The sequence below is a fragment of the Phascolarctos cinereus genome, unplaced genomic scaffold (assembly GCF_003287225.1).
Source record: "Phascolarctos cinereus isolate Bilbo 61053 unplaced genomic scaffold, phaCin_HiC Scaffold_7;HRSCAF=346, whole genome shotgun sequence".
Taxonomy (NCBI): domain Eukaryota; kingdom Metazoa; phylum Chordata; class Mammalia; order Diprotodontia; family Phascolarctidae; genus Phascolarctos; species Phascolarctos cinereus.
This window is the reverse complement of record NW_027556180.1, coordinates 75,129,049-75,144,484: the sequence shown is the minus strand read 5'-3', so window position 1 is coordinate 75,144,484 and position 15,436 is coordinate 75,129,049. Positions and strand designations below refer to the sequence as shown.

At 35.9% G+C, this 15,436-nt stretch overlaps 1 protein-coding gene across 1 annotated transcript in view; it reads right to left on the bottom strand.

The window, feature by feature from the left end:
• Nucleotides 1–15,436, bottom strand: part of ERBB4 (erb-b2 receptor tyrosine kinase 4) — a 1,374,278-nt gene that overhangs the window by 360,635 nt on the left and 998,207 nt on the right. Inside the window, 2 exon segments of the mRNA XM_021008671.2 lie at nucleotides 3,591–3,673; nucleotides 3,675–3,724. Of these exon segments, the coding sequence (XP_020864330.1) occupies nucleotides 3,591–3,673; nucleotides 3,675–3,724 (133 nt within the window).

The window sequence follows — 15,436 nt, the reverse complement described above, 5'->3', positions numbered from 1 at the left end:
CAACCTCTATCTTCCTCAAGGTTTCTCTCAAATACTATTTCATTTAAAAGGCCTCTCCTGATTTCTCTACTTATCAGTGCACCTTTATCCATTTTTTAACTTTTTATTTAAGTGTATTTACCAATTTCTTAATATTTTGTAGCTGACTACTTAACTTGGGGTTTCCTGGCTAGACTTCTTTCTCAAAGACCAAGCCTTAAACTCAATTCATTTTGGAACTCATAGATTGGACAACAATACGTCCCTGCACAAGCACCACTTAAAGGTTATGTTTTGGACCCTCCAGATTCAGAGTGAATGTAAATAGAAACTGTTTCTCTTTTAGCCAGAAACCCTGAGGGTCTTTCCCTCTCAGCTTGATTTTTTTTTTAATTATTAAAGGGGCCATCCCTTGACTCACTTCTAAAAGAGGCTTATTCACTGAATGGGTATTGCCTCACTCAAAGTGAGAACCTGAAAAGACCTTAACTTAAAAGGGCCTGGGACTCCCATTGCATCCTGGGTTATCTCCAGTCATCCTGATAAATATCTGGCCACTGGATCCAGATGGCTCTGGAGGAGAAAGTGAGGCTGGTGCCCTTGCACAGTCCTCCCTCACTCAAAACAAAATCAATTGTAAGTCATGTCTTCATCTCCCTGATGTCATGGTCTTCTTCGAGAAAGAAGGAGGAACACAAGAAAAAACAACAAGCCCCCTCCCCGAGTAGAATGCATCCTTGTTGAATACATGGACTGTACACATCTTTGTGTTTGTATTACTAGAACCTAGCATAGACTAGCATATTGTAGGTACTTAATAAGTGCTTTTGTATTACTAGAACCTAGCATAGACTAGCATATTGTAGGTACTTAATAAGTGCTTATTAAGTTAAATTGAATTTTTCAAAGGTATGCCTTTAGATTCTTTAGAAGTTCTTTTGCCTAGAATAATTTCAGACAACCAAGATTTCAGTCTTACAAAACATAGTCTATCAACAGAATTGTTTTTAAAACCTGACCTCCCCCAATTAAAGATTAATTTTCTTTCATCATGAAAAAAAAAAAGTCAATGCTAACCTTTCTTCTGACCTCTTGTCTTGAATCTCCAATCATTTTTTGAGTATTTCCTCTAAAGATGCAGATCATAACATCTCAATGCTTACCCATTTGGTATGACTCACTTCTATGTTTTTGTGTAAATTAGGCACAGAGGATCCACCAGAATCCTGGGGCCTTCCTTATCTTCTATTGGCATTTCAATATGGCAATAAACAGTGTATAAATTATTTCTTGTTCTTACCACATATTCAGGCCATTTTCTTTTTCAGGAATATGTGCCATAGGCACAGAGATTCAGTGTTGGAACAGAACTAAGAGATCACTGTTTCTATTTCCTTCATTTTGCAGACAGGGAAACTGAGGCACACAGATGACAAATGACTTGCTGAGAGTCATACAACTAGTAAAGGTTTGAATCCAAGTTTTCCTTATTCCAAACACCTATCCACTGTGCCATCATAACCCTTAATGTTGCTTCTTTTGAAATACCCCTTCATTCTGGAACCTATCAGGTAAAAACTCTTCATAAGAGTTACATGAAGAACACAAAAGAAGACAATTCAGAAGGAGAAAATATATCAAGTGTTGCAATAATTGGTCTCAATTATAACTGATGTTTTGGAAAATAATATGGGGGTTTTGTTTTCACATTTAAACATTTCTTTTTCATCTTTTCCTCATTTCATAGGGTAAGTTTTGCTTTCTTTCCAAGAGACTAGTATAATTCTATCACAGTGATCTGCAGGTTTGCATCTTCAACTACCATATGCTGAACAACAATATACTCAACTGTAAAAGTTCTCTGAGACTAGTGTAAACAAAAAGAGTCCAGTGTGTGATAATTTGTTAGGCTTACAGGAAGATAGGGGACATGGGGCATTAAAATTAGGCAGAGCAAATCTGACTTTGAAAATCCTTGCAGTTTACCATATGTAAACATCTGATTTGGGATCAACAGCAAAAACAAAAGCCTCATCATTCCTAATGAGAGCCAACTACGATGCATGAAATGACATAATATGATAAACTGATTTTATGAGTCTATGAAATGCCATGCAACAAGGTACAGGGTTGATTTTATTGTTTCCAATAAGATGGCTGTAGTTTCTGAGGGGAAAATAGAAATTAATTTAAAATGTAGGGATTAATGTGTCCTTGTAGCTTGTTGCTACAATCCTAGTAGCAGAACGTTTCCAAGAAAGACTCTCACTGTAACTCTTCACCAAACATTGTGGTCTATTTATATGGTGGATGAGCAATCAAGAACCTGAAAGAATGGTCATCCCAAACACAAGATCTTGTAAATACACTGCACTAATTGACACAGAAGAGCAGCTTGATATTATAGGGCTTAGATTCAGAAAGAACTGGGCTGAATAGAGCCTCTGACACTACCATATCTGTTTGACCCAGGGTGAGTCACTTCACCTCTTAATGCAGCTAGATGGCACAATGGATTGAGTGTGGGAGTTGGAATTGAGAAGACTGAGTTCAAATCCTGCCTCAGAAATTTACTAGCTGTGAGACCCTGGGCAAGTCACTTAATCTCTGTATGACTCAGTTTCCACAACAGTAAAATGGAAAAAAATAATAGCACTTGCCTCTCAGGGTTGTTGTAAGGCTCAAATGAGTTAATATTTGTAAAAAAAAAAAAAAGGCCTGATATATAATATCAGGTACCTGATATATAATAGATACTTAATAAATGCTTGTACCCCTCCCCTCCTCTTTAGCCCTGAGTTTCCTCATCTACAAAATTAACCTAATTGACTGGATTGTCATGAAACTCACGTAAGATAATAATGTATATAAAAAATTTTGTAAATCTTAAAACCGTATGGAAAATCAGTTACTGTTATTACTGATCTAACCCAAAGTTATAGTCGGGGGTATTCACTGTACATTTATAAACAATACAGGGAAGTTTAACACGGATATAAAGTTTAGAATGCAGACTCTAAGGGCAGGGAAAAGGAAGAACACTAGAGACAACCATGTTTCAAGTAATATGCTAGAATTATATGTATTATCCAAGCTGCCTATTTAAATTGTCATTACTGAATCAGACCTACATGCTACTCACAAAATTGTTTCAGAAATGTGTGTTCAGAGTTGTCAAACTCATAGCCTACTGGATGCATGAGTCCCCAGTGAAGCAGGAATCAGATTAAAATTTAATTGGGAAATATTTAACAAAATAAGTAAACACAATAAAACACAGATAATTTTAATTGGTGTGTGTTTTTTAAGTCAATGGGTGGCCAAGAGAGATCCATTTCTATTTGAGTCTGACAACACAGTTTTAGATATCTTACTTGGATTACTCAGAAATTTTATTTCAAATATGCCTTCTTTTTCCTTTCTAAAGAAATATTTTGTAAATTTCTATAAAGTATTTGCCCCCTGAAGCAAAGGCTGTTAAGTATCTAATGTGCACTGAAAACCTTGAGCAATATGCACATTCTGAAAGTTTATTAGACTGCTATCATCTGAAAGGTGATGGAACTAGCTGAGAACTCATGGGACAAAAGATAGTGAGCAATATTTCTTACCCATCATAGAGATTACAGGACTCGATGCAAGTCCGTCCCCTGCTGAAACGTTTACAGGATAAGCATTGGTCTGGACCTGGCCCCCCAGCAGCCATCACTTGAACACAGAAGATTACATACCATTCCTTCTGCAGCTGGAAAACATAAGAGAAAATGGGGGATGAAGGAGAAATAAAAGTTAAGCCTAAATCAACATGTACATACATATAACTGCAATTTCCATTACTATGAATTTTCAACCACAAAGTCAAATGAGACACTCTAGCTACATATGAAAGTCTTTTGAAAAATATGAAAGTCCAGGGAAATCCATTATTATCATCTATTATTATTATATATATATATCTATTCAATGTTATTCTTTAAAATAGTTCATTCACTTCAGAGGAAGCAGAGACAGACACTACAAATCATAGAGTGTTACCTAATGGCACACTGCCATGTGAATGAACTACATTCTCCTCTGAGGCAGGGCCATTAATTTTTGTTTCTCCATTTAAGATCAAAGTCCAGGGTAGGCCACAGCCCATCAACCTTCATCTTCTTAAAGATTATATATTATAATGATGGTTATAAAAATAAAAGAATCCCATGACTGGTGCCTTGAGGAGGGTGACCTTGAGAAGACTTCCAGTCCACCTTCCTTCAGGATCATCTCTTTTAGTTTTTTAGCCATTTTCAGTCATGTTCTACTCTTCATGACCCCATTCGGTGTTTTCTTTGCAAAGATACCAGACTGTTTTGCCATCTCCTTCTCCAGCTCATTTTACAGCTGAGGAAACTGAGGCAAACAGGGTTAAGTGATTTGCCCAGGGTCATATAGCTAGTAAGTGTCTAAGGTCAGAATTGAACTCAGGAAGATGAGTCTTCCTGACTCCAGACTTGGCACTGTATCCACTTTGTCACCTAGCTACTGTGATCACGTATTAACTATCAAAAAAAAATCCCATTTCTAAAGGTTCTTGGGGTGGGGGGGAAGTACAGTCATTGAATAGAATTAAACTCCTTGCTGGCAGGGGACCATTTTTTTTCTTTTTTCTTTGTATCTCTCATAACTTGACACAGATCTTGAGATGGGATACGTACTTAACCAATGTTTGTCAAATTAAATTCAACCATATCATTTTAATGCTTAATATCACATCAGTACATAGAAATCTGGGTTATTCAGCAACATAAGTAGTTTCAGAAAGAAAAGGCAACAACCTAAATGGTATATTTTCAAGCTACCCAGCCTTGCCAAATTCTGCAATTAGATGTCTATTCTCTTACAGATTTTGTTTTCTATTAAAGTATAAAGACTTTAGAAAAGGGAAAGTCAATCATTGACAATCTGTGGTGATTGAGTTCATCAGATTCCTCCCAATATGAAAATTACAAAAGGATAAACTAAGAATTAGTGACAGGAAAACAGAGAGGATTAGGATACCCTGAAGGATGAGGTGAGGAGCTTAAAATACAAGGATGTTGCAGAGTAGAGAGGAGAAAGGGAAGAAAGGAGACAGAAGGAAGAATGTGAAGGAAAATCTAAACTAAATCGTATAGGCCATATAATCTCAAGTAGAAAAAAACTGCTAGTTAACAAACATGAATTAAGCTCTTACTATTTGCCAGGTACTGTGTGAAATTCTATGCATACACAGAAAGAGAAAATATTCAATGCCCCCAAAGAAACTACATTCTCATGGGAGTGATGAGAGAAGGAAAATGACATTTAAAGAACTAGATACATAGATGAGAGCAAATGGAACATAATTTATAAGGGAAGGCATCAAGTATTTGGGGCAACCAGGAAAGACCTCCTGCAAAAGCTGAGCTTGGAGCTGAGACTTGAAGGAAGTTAAGGCAACTAAGAAGTGGACAAAATGGAGCTAGGGCATTCCAGGCATGCAGGACATCCAATGAAAAGGAACAGAGACTATGGATAGAGTGGCATGTTAGAGGAACTTCAAGTAGTCTAGGCCTAAGGTCTAGGGAAAGGACTAGGTTCTAAAGATGTTTAAATACCAAAAGATAATTTTATATTGGATTCTGGAGGTCATAGAGAGCCAATGTGGTTTCCTGAGTCAGTATGGTGGTAACATCATCAGACATACACTTTAGAAAAATTTCTTTGGCAGCTGATTGGAGGATGTACTAGAGTGGAGAGAAAAGGTCAGGAAACAGTTTTAAGATTACTTCAGTAATCCAGACAGCAAGATATAAGGTCTTGAATTAGGATTGTAACTGTATGAGTGGAAAGAAAGGGCTAAATAGAGAAGTGTTGTGAAGGTTAAAAAAAAAAACCAAATGCCTACACAATATGGAAATTAATTGTATTTATGTAAGGTGAGTAAGAAAAAGGAATTCAGGGGATACTGAGAATTGAGGCTTGGGTAACTGGAAAGATGTTGGTGCCTTTGACAGTGAGAGGGGAATTCAAAAAGGTTAAGGTTTTAGGAGGAAAGAAAATGAGTTTATTTTGGATATGTTGAGTTTAAGATGGCTGAAGAACATTAAGGTCAAGATGTTCAAAGGTCAATAAAAGAAGTAATACTGAAGATAAGGAGAGAGACTAGGGTTGGATATATAGAAGTGGAAATCATCCATACATAGATGATAATTAACTAGATCATCAAGTGAGACAGTAGAGATTGAAAAGAGAAAGGGGTTCAGGGCAGAGCCTTGAAGAACATCTTCAAATAGTGGGAACGACATGAAAGAACCAGGAAAATATGGTAAGAAGAAGCTGACTGATAGGAGGGTGATGAGGAGAGTATAATGTCATAAAATCCTAGAGAGTGGCCAGTAACCAGTAAGGAAAGGTGATCAACAGTCAAATTCTACATAAAGTCAAGAAGGATAAAGGTTGAGGAAAGGCCATGGGCAATTAACAAATCATCTATAGCTTTAGGGACTGCAGTTTATGTTAAATGATGAGGTCAGTAATCAGATTACAGAGGGTTAAGAAGAATTAGAGGAAAAGAGATTGGTATACTTGATATTCTAGGGGTTTTGTTTTTGTTTTTGTTTCTGTTGGTGTTTCCACCCCCCAGAAAAAAGGTTTAACTGAGGAGGGGAAGACAGATACAGAATATAGCTAGTTAGGATGGTCAGATCAAGGGAGAAGTGTGGTTTTTTTTTTGTTTGTTTGTTTTTTAAGGATGAAAGAGATGTTGACATGTCTGTAGGTAGTAGGGAATGAACTACTAGGGAGAGATTAACGATAAGAAAGAGTAGGAATGAGAATGAGGTCAATTTGCTGGAGAAGTCTGGGAGGGGAGAAGATCAAGGGCACATATAGAAACATTTGGCTTAGGAAGAAGGAGGGACATCTCTTTATCTGACAATAGAGTGAAAGAAGAGATAATGGGAGAAAGATGTCTATATGATGTATGATGATGAAGTGAAGAATGGGGATGGTTTTGGCAAATGGATTCTTTTTTCTTTCTGAAAAGTACGAGATAAGGCCCTCTGCTAAGAGAGTGGGAAAGGAGTATAATGAAAAGCTTGATGGGAAATGAGGTTTATAGTGGCTAACCTAGTGAGATAACAAATCAATTAGGGAGAAATATAATAGTTGCCTAACTACAGTGAGGGTCTAGTTAAGATAAGTTAACATAAATTTGCAGTGGGCTGAGGCAGCATATTCAGGTATATTTGAAAAAGTTTTATGTTAATATCACTGCTCTTATGTCCTTCTAGACAAACTGTTCTCTGAAAAAGTTTAGGTGAAAATTTTTCATCAAAAGAGGTTGTGAGTTCTTGACAATAAATGGAAGATGTTCGGTAGTGAAAACTGGGCTATATAATTTGTTTTTTCAGAAGATCTGAGACTGTAATCAGGCTGGACTAGACACACAAAAGGCTACAATTAGAACTCAAAAGACCTTGAAAATCACCTAACCCAAGTTCATCATTTTATACTTGAGGATCAGCAGCATGAATTGGCTAACCCACATGATAGAGCTATTAAGTAGTAGAGCCAAGACTGCACCAATGACAAGTGCAGTGTTCTTTCTGGGCTGGACAGTACCATGTGTAGGTAAGAGTATATCAAGTCCCTGTTAGGAGACCTGATGCACCAAGTCATCAGGGGGACTCTGAAATTAATGACTAGAAGCAGAATTGGAATTAGGGGTGAGAAGGATGAAGATGAGCATGATGGATTGAGGACGAAAAGCCCTCCTCTCAAAAAAAGAACATATTTTAAGGGGTTAATAGAAGGAGCTCTTTCGCCTCTGGGATTAATCTCTCATCTCTAGCTTAAGATAAATAGCCACAGACATCACTTTTCTAGAGAATCAGAATTAATAACCAAGCACAGAAACAACAGGAAAACGTAATTAATTGGTCAGAGAAGGAATAGTTGGGAATTCAGCAACCAGATTTCCTTGATGTCCTTTTTCAAAAAAACTGAAGAATTAGGGCAACCAACTGGCCACTTTCTGTGGACTGAGAGAAATTGAGCCAATAACAACAACAACAAAAAGTTTAGATTACTTTCTCTTTCCTTTTCCTTTAGGGATAACCTAGGCTGTATAATCAATTTGATGCCTCTTCACCTGTAAATGGGGGTTGCTCATAATAAAGTGTTGTTCCTTATAAATAAACTGTTTGTATAAAGTATTTTATATCCCTCTGATATTTAGTCATTAAGTTGAAGTACAAAATTGGAATATACATTAGAGCTAAGCTAAGCTGTTATCCAAGAACTGGCTGAGGGATGCTATTTTAAGTAGATGGCTTTAGGTTGGGGTTTGGTTATTTTGTGTTGAAAACAATTTTGTGAAATAGTAGTACCTGGGCTACCTTTATTACATTCTAGTTTTTTTTAAGATTTTTCAACAACATCAAGCGTTCTTTTGTAGTGTCTTCCCTGAGAATAAACTAAAGACCTCAGACAGTCTAGGAAGATGATCTATGATATTCTATGCGAGAAAGCCCAGACAGGTCTTTTCTATTGAAAATGAATTATAGGCATTTGATCTTCCTTAAATGAAACCACCAAGAAAAGAAATGTGGAAGCTGATATAGGCCCAATAGGAGTTTGGTGGGGAAAGAGGGTCTATAAGCTAAGGGTAAAGTATTTTCTTTCATTCATATCTTTCCTCTACAGAGTAAAACATCTCAAAATAGTCTAAGAAGTTCCTTTTGTCTTGCCAGTGTATCATAGACCAGAGATAGATATATTAATTATATGATTATTTAGTCATTTATTGATTCATTCACTGAATAGTCTTTCATAGAGATGGTCTCTGACCCTGGGTTCAAGTTCCCCCTTTGAAAAATACTACATAATTCTGGGAGGTCACAAAACCTCTCAGTGCTTCAGGCAATTCTATCATTTAAAAAATAGCAATATCTTCTGATTTTATATGACCTACATTTTCTAGGCCCTCTTCACCTCCCAGGTAACAAGTCCTTAAAGAACAAAACCAGGGTGGGGGAGTTCAGCAAAGATACAAACTACTAAAACTTCTAACATAATATCATGTTTTCCATATGCATAGCTTTCCACCTTGTAGATCTTCAATAAGATCTAGACAACCACTTGTCTGTTCTAGTGGGTATTCCTTTTAATGTATGAGTTGGATTAGACAGTCTCTGGGATCTCTTCCAACTCTCAAAATCTCTGATTTATGCAATGAAGTGAGATGAGATGTCTTCTCAGAGTTATCAACTCCTATTTTTTTCACACTTCATATATCCATACAGTTGTGAAGTATTGACCCTCACTTCACAATATATTTTACATTTGCAGCCTTCCATCTACTGACATAGCTACTCTCCTAATTCAGCTTTCCTCACATGCCTGAACTATTGCAATAGACTCTTAATCAATCTTCCTGTCTCTATTTTCTCCTTTCTCTAATCCATTTTCCACAATAGTGCCAAAGAGGCATTCCTAAAGCATAGGAAAGGGAAGGATAATGAAGGGAAAGAGAGAAAGAAGGGAAGAGAGAAAAGAAGCAGGGAGGGAGAAAGGAAGGAAGGAAAAGAATGAGGGAGAAAGGAAAGAAGGAAGGAAAGAAAGAAGGGGAAGGAGAGAGGAAGGAAGAAAAGATTCATTAAGTGCCCACTATGTGCGAGGCTAAGCACTTTACACATATTATTTCATTTCAGCCTCAGAACAATCCTTGGTAGGTAAGTGCTATTACCATCACCATCTTACAGTTGAAGACACTTAGGAAGACAGAAGTTAAATGACTTTCCCAGGGTCATATAACTTGTGTCTGAAATGAGATTTGAACTCTGATCTTAGACACAGGCCTAGGGCTACATCCAATCCACCACTTAGTACAGTAACCAAGACCATTCATTACAATTAATCACAGTTTGCCTAATTTTCAGTGTTGCTTTTATTTGCATAATTGTAGTGTACATGCGTATACACAGACACACATATATGTAAATGTATATATATACAGAAATACACATATACACACAAATATATGTACACACAAATATATATAGACAGAGGCATAGAGGAAAGAGGAGAGAGGAGGGAGAGAGAGGGAGAGAGAGAGAGAGGGAGAGAGAGAGAGGGAGAGAGAGATGGTTGGACCAAATCACAACCTCACTTCCCTTTTATGTGATAGTCAAGTAATCTTGTAGTATTATAACACTTTTGCTATGTCACTTATGCTAAGTAAATTGTGTTATCTAAATGCTTAATCAATTAAACAAGGAAAGAAACCTAGAGTCTATTACATTAAATGACTACAAGCATTAGAAATCATATAAATTACAAATTATTTAAATTAAAAGGGCCTCACATCTAAGTAAGGCTTGCATCCTTTTGTAAAATTGTCTTACTGCTCTCAATGAGGTTCTTTATATGGTACCTGCAGTGTGTTCATGAACTGCAAAGGCACTACAGACTCAGAGGTATTTGGAAATCTTATTTTCTGTAGGCAGAGAAGTTCCTTCTTCTCAGAAAAACTCAATTACATGTTCAACCTGTGAAACAACTTCTTTGTATATTTTTGCCATCATGTCATCTGGATTTTGAACCAAAAAGCCAAGGATATTTTGTGATCTAATCATTAAATTGAGGAAAGAAATTCACTTCCCTGAAATATGGAGTGTCAGTGAGAACGGGAACTTGATATGGACAGATATAATCAGTTTCCTAATAATACTTATGCATCCCAAGAAAGGAGAGTAATGTAAGTTTAATCAAAGAGGCCATACCTTTACAGTATCACAACAAAATATATGTGATAGATGAAACTAGACAGAAAAGGGAAAAGAAAAACTAATGATATGCCTAAGTGGCATAAAAATCACAAATTATAGTAGCTATTTGTAAATGAGTATGGTGCACTAACAGGGGCAGCAATGTAACATAGTGTCAAGAAAACCCTATGGACACAGGGTCATGAAGAGATATGACTGAATGACTAAACAACAAATAGGGTAATAATAGTAATAATGATGATGACAAAGACAACAATGCAAACAATCACAACAAAAACAACAGCAACACTATGCTGTACCTGCCTATTCTTGATTTCATCCTGAGCATCTCTCCCTAATATTCTTAGAAAGATAAGACAAGCCATTAAGAATATGAGAAAAGGTAGCATGGAGGCTAAGGAGGGATTGCCTACCCAGTTTCACTTGGCAATTGTAAGAAATACAAGTCAGGATACCTGTGCCCTGAGGTCTTTGATTAATTTTACCACTGCCTACTTGGCCACTACTTGCCTGAAGTACTCTTCTATTGAGGTGAGATGAAGTACACTCATTTATCTCAACCCAGCAGCCCTGCAGAACCTCCTAAGGGTCCCATGGCATGAGGGCATTTTTTTTTTTCTTCCCTTTGTTCACATTTGCAAAGAAACATGGATGAGAAGGAGCATTCCGTAGTAATAAAGCTGAAGACAGATTAGGAAGGTCTCTAAATATTAAAAAAGAACAGTTCAAGGCTGACTTCAGAAAAACCTGGGAAGACTTATATGGTCTGATGCTGAGTGAAGTGAGCAGAACCAACAGGACTTTGTATACAATAGCAGCCACGTTAGCAATGACTAAGAATGTTAAACCGAACCCTTCTCAGCATTACGAGGATCTAAGACATCTCCAGAGGCCTCGGGATGGAAAATGCTGTCCACATCCAAAGAAAGAACTATGGAAGTCAAATCGCTCTCACTTATTTTTACCTTCTGTTGAGTTTTGTTTCATCTTTCTGATGGTTCCTCCTATTGGTCTTAATTTTTACTTATAACTTCACTAATGTGAAAATATGTTTAATGGGTATGTAAATGTAAAGCCTATGTCAGATTGTGCGCCGTCTTGGGGAGGGTGGGGGGGGAGAAAAAGGGAGAAAAAATTTTCAACTCAAAAGCATATGGGAAAAAAAAATTAAAAATAAAAATTAAAAAAAAAAGAAAACAATATTGCCATTAAAAAAAAAAAGAACAGTTCATATTTTATCCTAGAGACTTTGGGGAATTATTAAAGCATTTTTCTCCAGTTGAAGGAAAATTACATACATACAAAGTAATACACACAGATACATATATACGTATGTATCTACATATGTATTTATATAAAATACATGTATGTTACTTATATTCATCATTTCAAAATTGCAAAGTGATGGAATTTAAGATTGGCTTATCTTTCCTCCCTCCCCCACTAGAACGCTGAAAAGAAAGTTTCTCTATATAGCATGGAACAAAAGGCCAGGAAAGCCATTTCTTTGAAACTCTTAAGAGAAAAGAAGTCGTCGATCAGTACTGAGGCTTCAACAACCTTTGACTTACTAGTGTGATAGTCACATGCTGAGGAGGTAAAATGCTGTATTCAATGACATAGTGCAAAAAAGCATGAGCAAGCTCTCTAAGGAAGTTTTACCAATGTATTTATTAGACAACCTTTAACTTGCAGTATGTTTTCTCTGGAGACTTTAGGATAGATTTCTCTTTATCTCACCTGAATTGTGCGTATCGACTAAATTTTTTTGGAAAGAGAATAAAATGCCTATGCTTCCTACCTTTGCAAAGAATATTAAGCTTGCTTTAAAATGGAGGCAAATTTAAAATAATACATTTATTTATTAAGTTCTCTGATTGAGGAACAGCTAAAACACATGGATGAATTATATTTCTAAAAGTACAAAGACTTGCAAGGTACACCTTTTGATAGCAATAACCTTCTTTTCCCTCCCCCACAGTAGAACAAAGTTATTATCATTGCTCTTTATACTCTTTGCAGCACATGGTAGCATCTTTTTTTTTTTTTAATGTGGATCCTGAACTCTTTACTATCTGCCATTTGAAGCTCTTTTTGCATTTATTAAGGCTGAAGATGCTTTCATCTTGAAGACGGTATTAGCAGTAGGGTGAACATTAGGTGATATATTCTCTGGCCATGGTCATCCATGATATATGCAATGGTGTGAGAGGGGGTGCAAAGGTAAAGGATGGTGGGCAAAAGAGTGCCATTAAGCATCATAGAATTTTTCTATCAATGATAAATAGTGCTATAACTGTTGATACTTTGCATGTGACATTTTTGTTCAAATAAGAAAGGGGTTGATTTACTACTTCTGTAGTAACTAAAAAAGTACCAGATTTGAAACTTACTATAAATAAACCTAAAGGTAGAAAGAAGTTGCAGCAAAGTAAACAGAAAATTCAAGGATTTTTCTTGTAAAGGAAAATGTAGGAATTAGAAGACTTGATTTTGTCCTGTACCCAAAGGAAAAAAGAAATAACCTTTCATATGATACTTGGACATTTCATCTTTCAGTGCTTCAGAGTAACATAAGCAAAAAGACCACTGTAGAGATAAACAAAGATTATGTGCCACCATCCTTAGCAGACAGTGACAGGAGATATGTAAACAACTTGGTTGGATCTTTCCAACCAAGTCAAAAATCCTCATTGATAGCTAGTATTTTAAATAAAAAAGGACTGAAAATGTCAGAAAATGATGATGGAAACTTTTTTGTGAGTAAGAAATCAAAGAATCTAAATATTTCTAAACTACTCAGATGTTTTATGTTTGTACATAATAAATCTTTTCCTCAACAAGACAGTCAGAAGGCATTAATCATGGAAATGTGAATCAATGTCACAAAAATGAAATGGACAAGTAGGGAATTACCTGATACTAACATGCAAATTTTTTAGGATTAAGATATTTGTGAAAAGAAAGATTAGTGATTAATTAGAGCAAAAATCAAAATGAAGAGTAAATTAGAAGAATAAAATAGAGAAGGTACTTAGTGCAATTAAAATAGCTCCAACTTATCCCATTTTTAAAATAATACATTTTAAAACCTATTAACTCTAAAAAATGGGAAACAGATAAAGGTAAAAAATATTAACTCTGATTAACACCATTTCTCAGAACATTAACTGATGAAAAATGTCATCATAACAAGGTCAGAAGATTACAAAAAAAAATGTATACTTAGCCAACAGTCATCCTTTCCTTTTTATTAAACAGAAATGGTAGCCAAAAAATAAGTCAATTTATTCAGAGGGGTGTGTGTGTGTGTGTGTGTGTGTGTGTGCCCACGTATGCAGTTCCTCACAAAACAACTAAAGAAGTTGAAAGCAAAATGTGTTCATAAAAAAGTTTTGTGCAATCCAATTGAGACATATCTTCTTAAGAGCATTTATGATATTTTACACATGAAACTGAAAGAAGTACAAGTAGATATAAAATTAAGCTTTCCAAGAATGATGTATTCTCATAATCTGTGTTAATGGAACTACCCCATCTGCATTTTTATATAAATGTATGGATTCTTATATTAAAAAAAAACACTAAATAACTAACTTTGATGCCCTGAAAGATCACTGATTTTATTAGTGAAATTTCTCCACCAATTCAGACTATGAGTCTAAGTTGACCCCAAAACATGCTATGTGATAAGGTACTGCTGATGCTTTGATGAGGAGCTTCTCTGCATTTAGCTCAAGCTGTTCCTTGGGCAAGAAAAAAATAAAAAAAAAACCATGCTGTCCTCAGGACTGAATTCAAAGCTTTTCCTTTTGTTATGAACTATCAGAACTTATGTACTTTTGCTTTATAGAACCCAGGATCATCTCCATGCCATGGTAAGACATTAAATTAAGACTCTAGGAATGATTTAGAATCCTATCCTATTTTCTGCTTGCATGAAAATGGCAGGGAGATAAGACAACATAATGTAAAGATGGTGCCCTTGGAATCAGAAACATCTGTGTTCAAGTCCTATTTCTAACATATACTAGCTATGTGATCAAAGCCATGAAATGATTTCTAGGAGTCTGAGAAAATTCTACAAGATTACAAGGTGCAAATAACTTGCCCATCTGCATTCATGAAGCAAATTTCCATATTGAGAATTCCCTTTACAAATCAAATTATGGGTCAGGAATCCACTCCACCTCTCCCTGCCGCCTGAGGTAGGGGGAAGGGGTACCAAAAAAAAAAAAGAATTTGGCACAATACAGTATAATATTCTAAGAATACAATTTGTGCTCTCCACATATTTAGTTGGAACAAATAAAAATGAAGTTTCAGCATATAGTAGCCAGACCTTGGTGTGGGTTTTAGCTATGGCTTTAAAGAAAAAAAAAATAAAGGGCTTATGGTACCAGCAGGAATAGACCCCCTGAAGTCCATTTGCAGAATTCACCAACTGAAATAAAAGAAATTAAATTGGGCATTGAAAGACTTCAGCTGAAGTAAGAAAGGGTAGAAATCATATGAATAAAGAAATCAATGAAAAGCTGTCTAGGAATACACTTTGGTAATAATATGACACTCACTGTCATATGGCATAGTTTAAACCTAGAACTGCTGAAAGTCTAATGACTATTTTATGCTTATGTGTCACAGTAATGCCTTAATTTTTTATT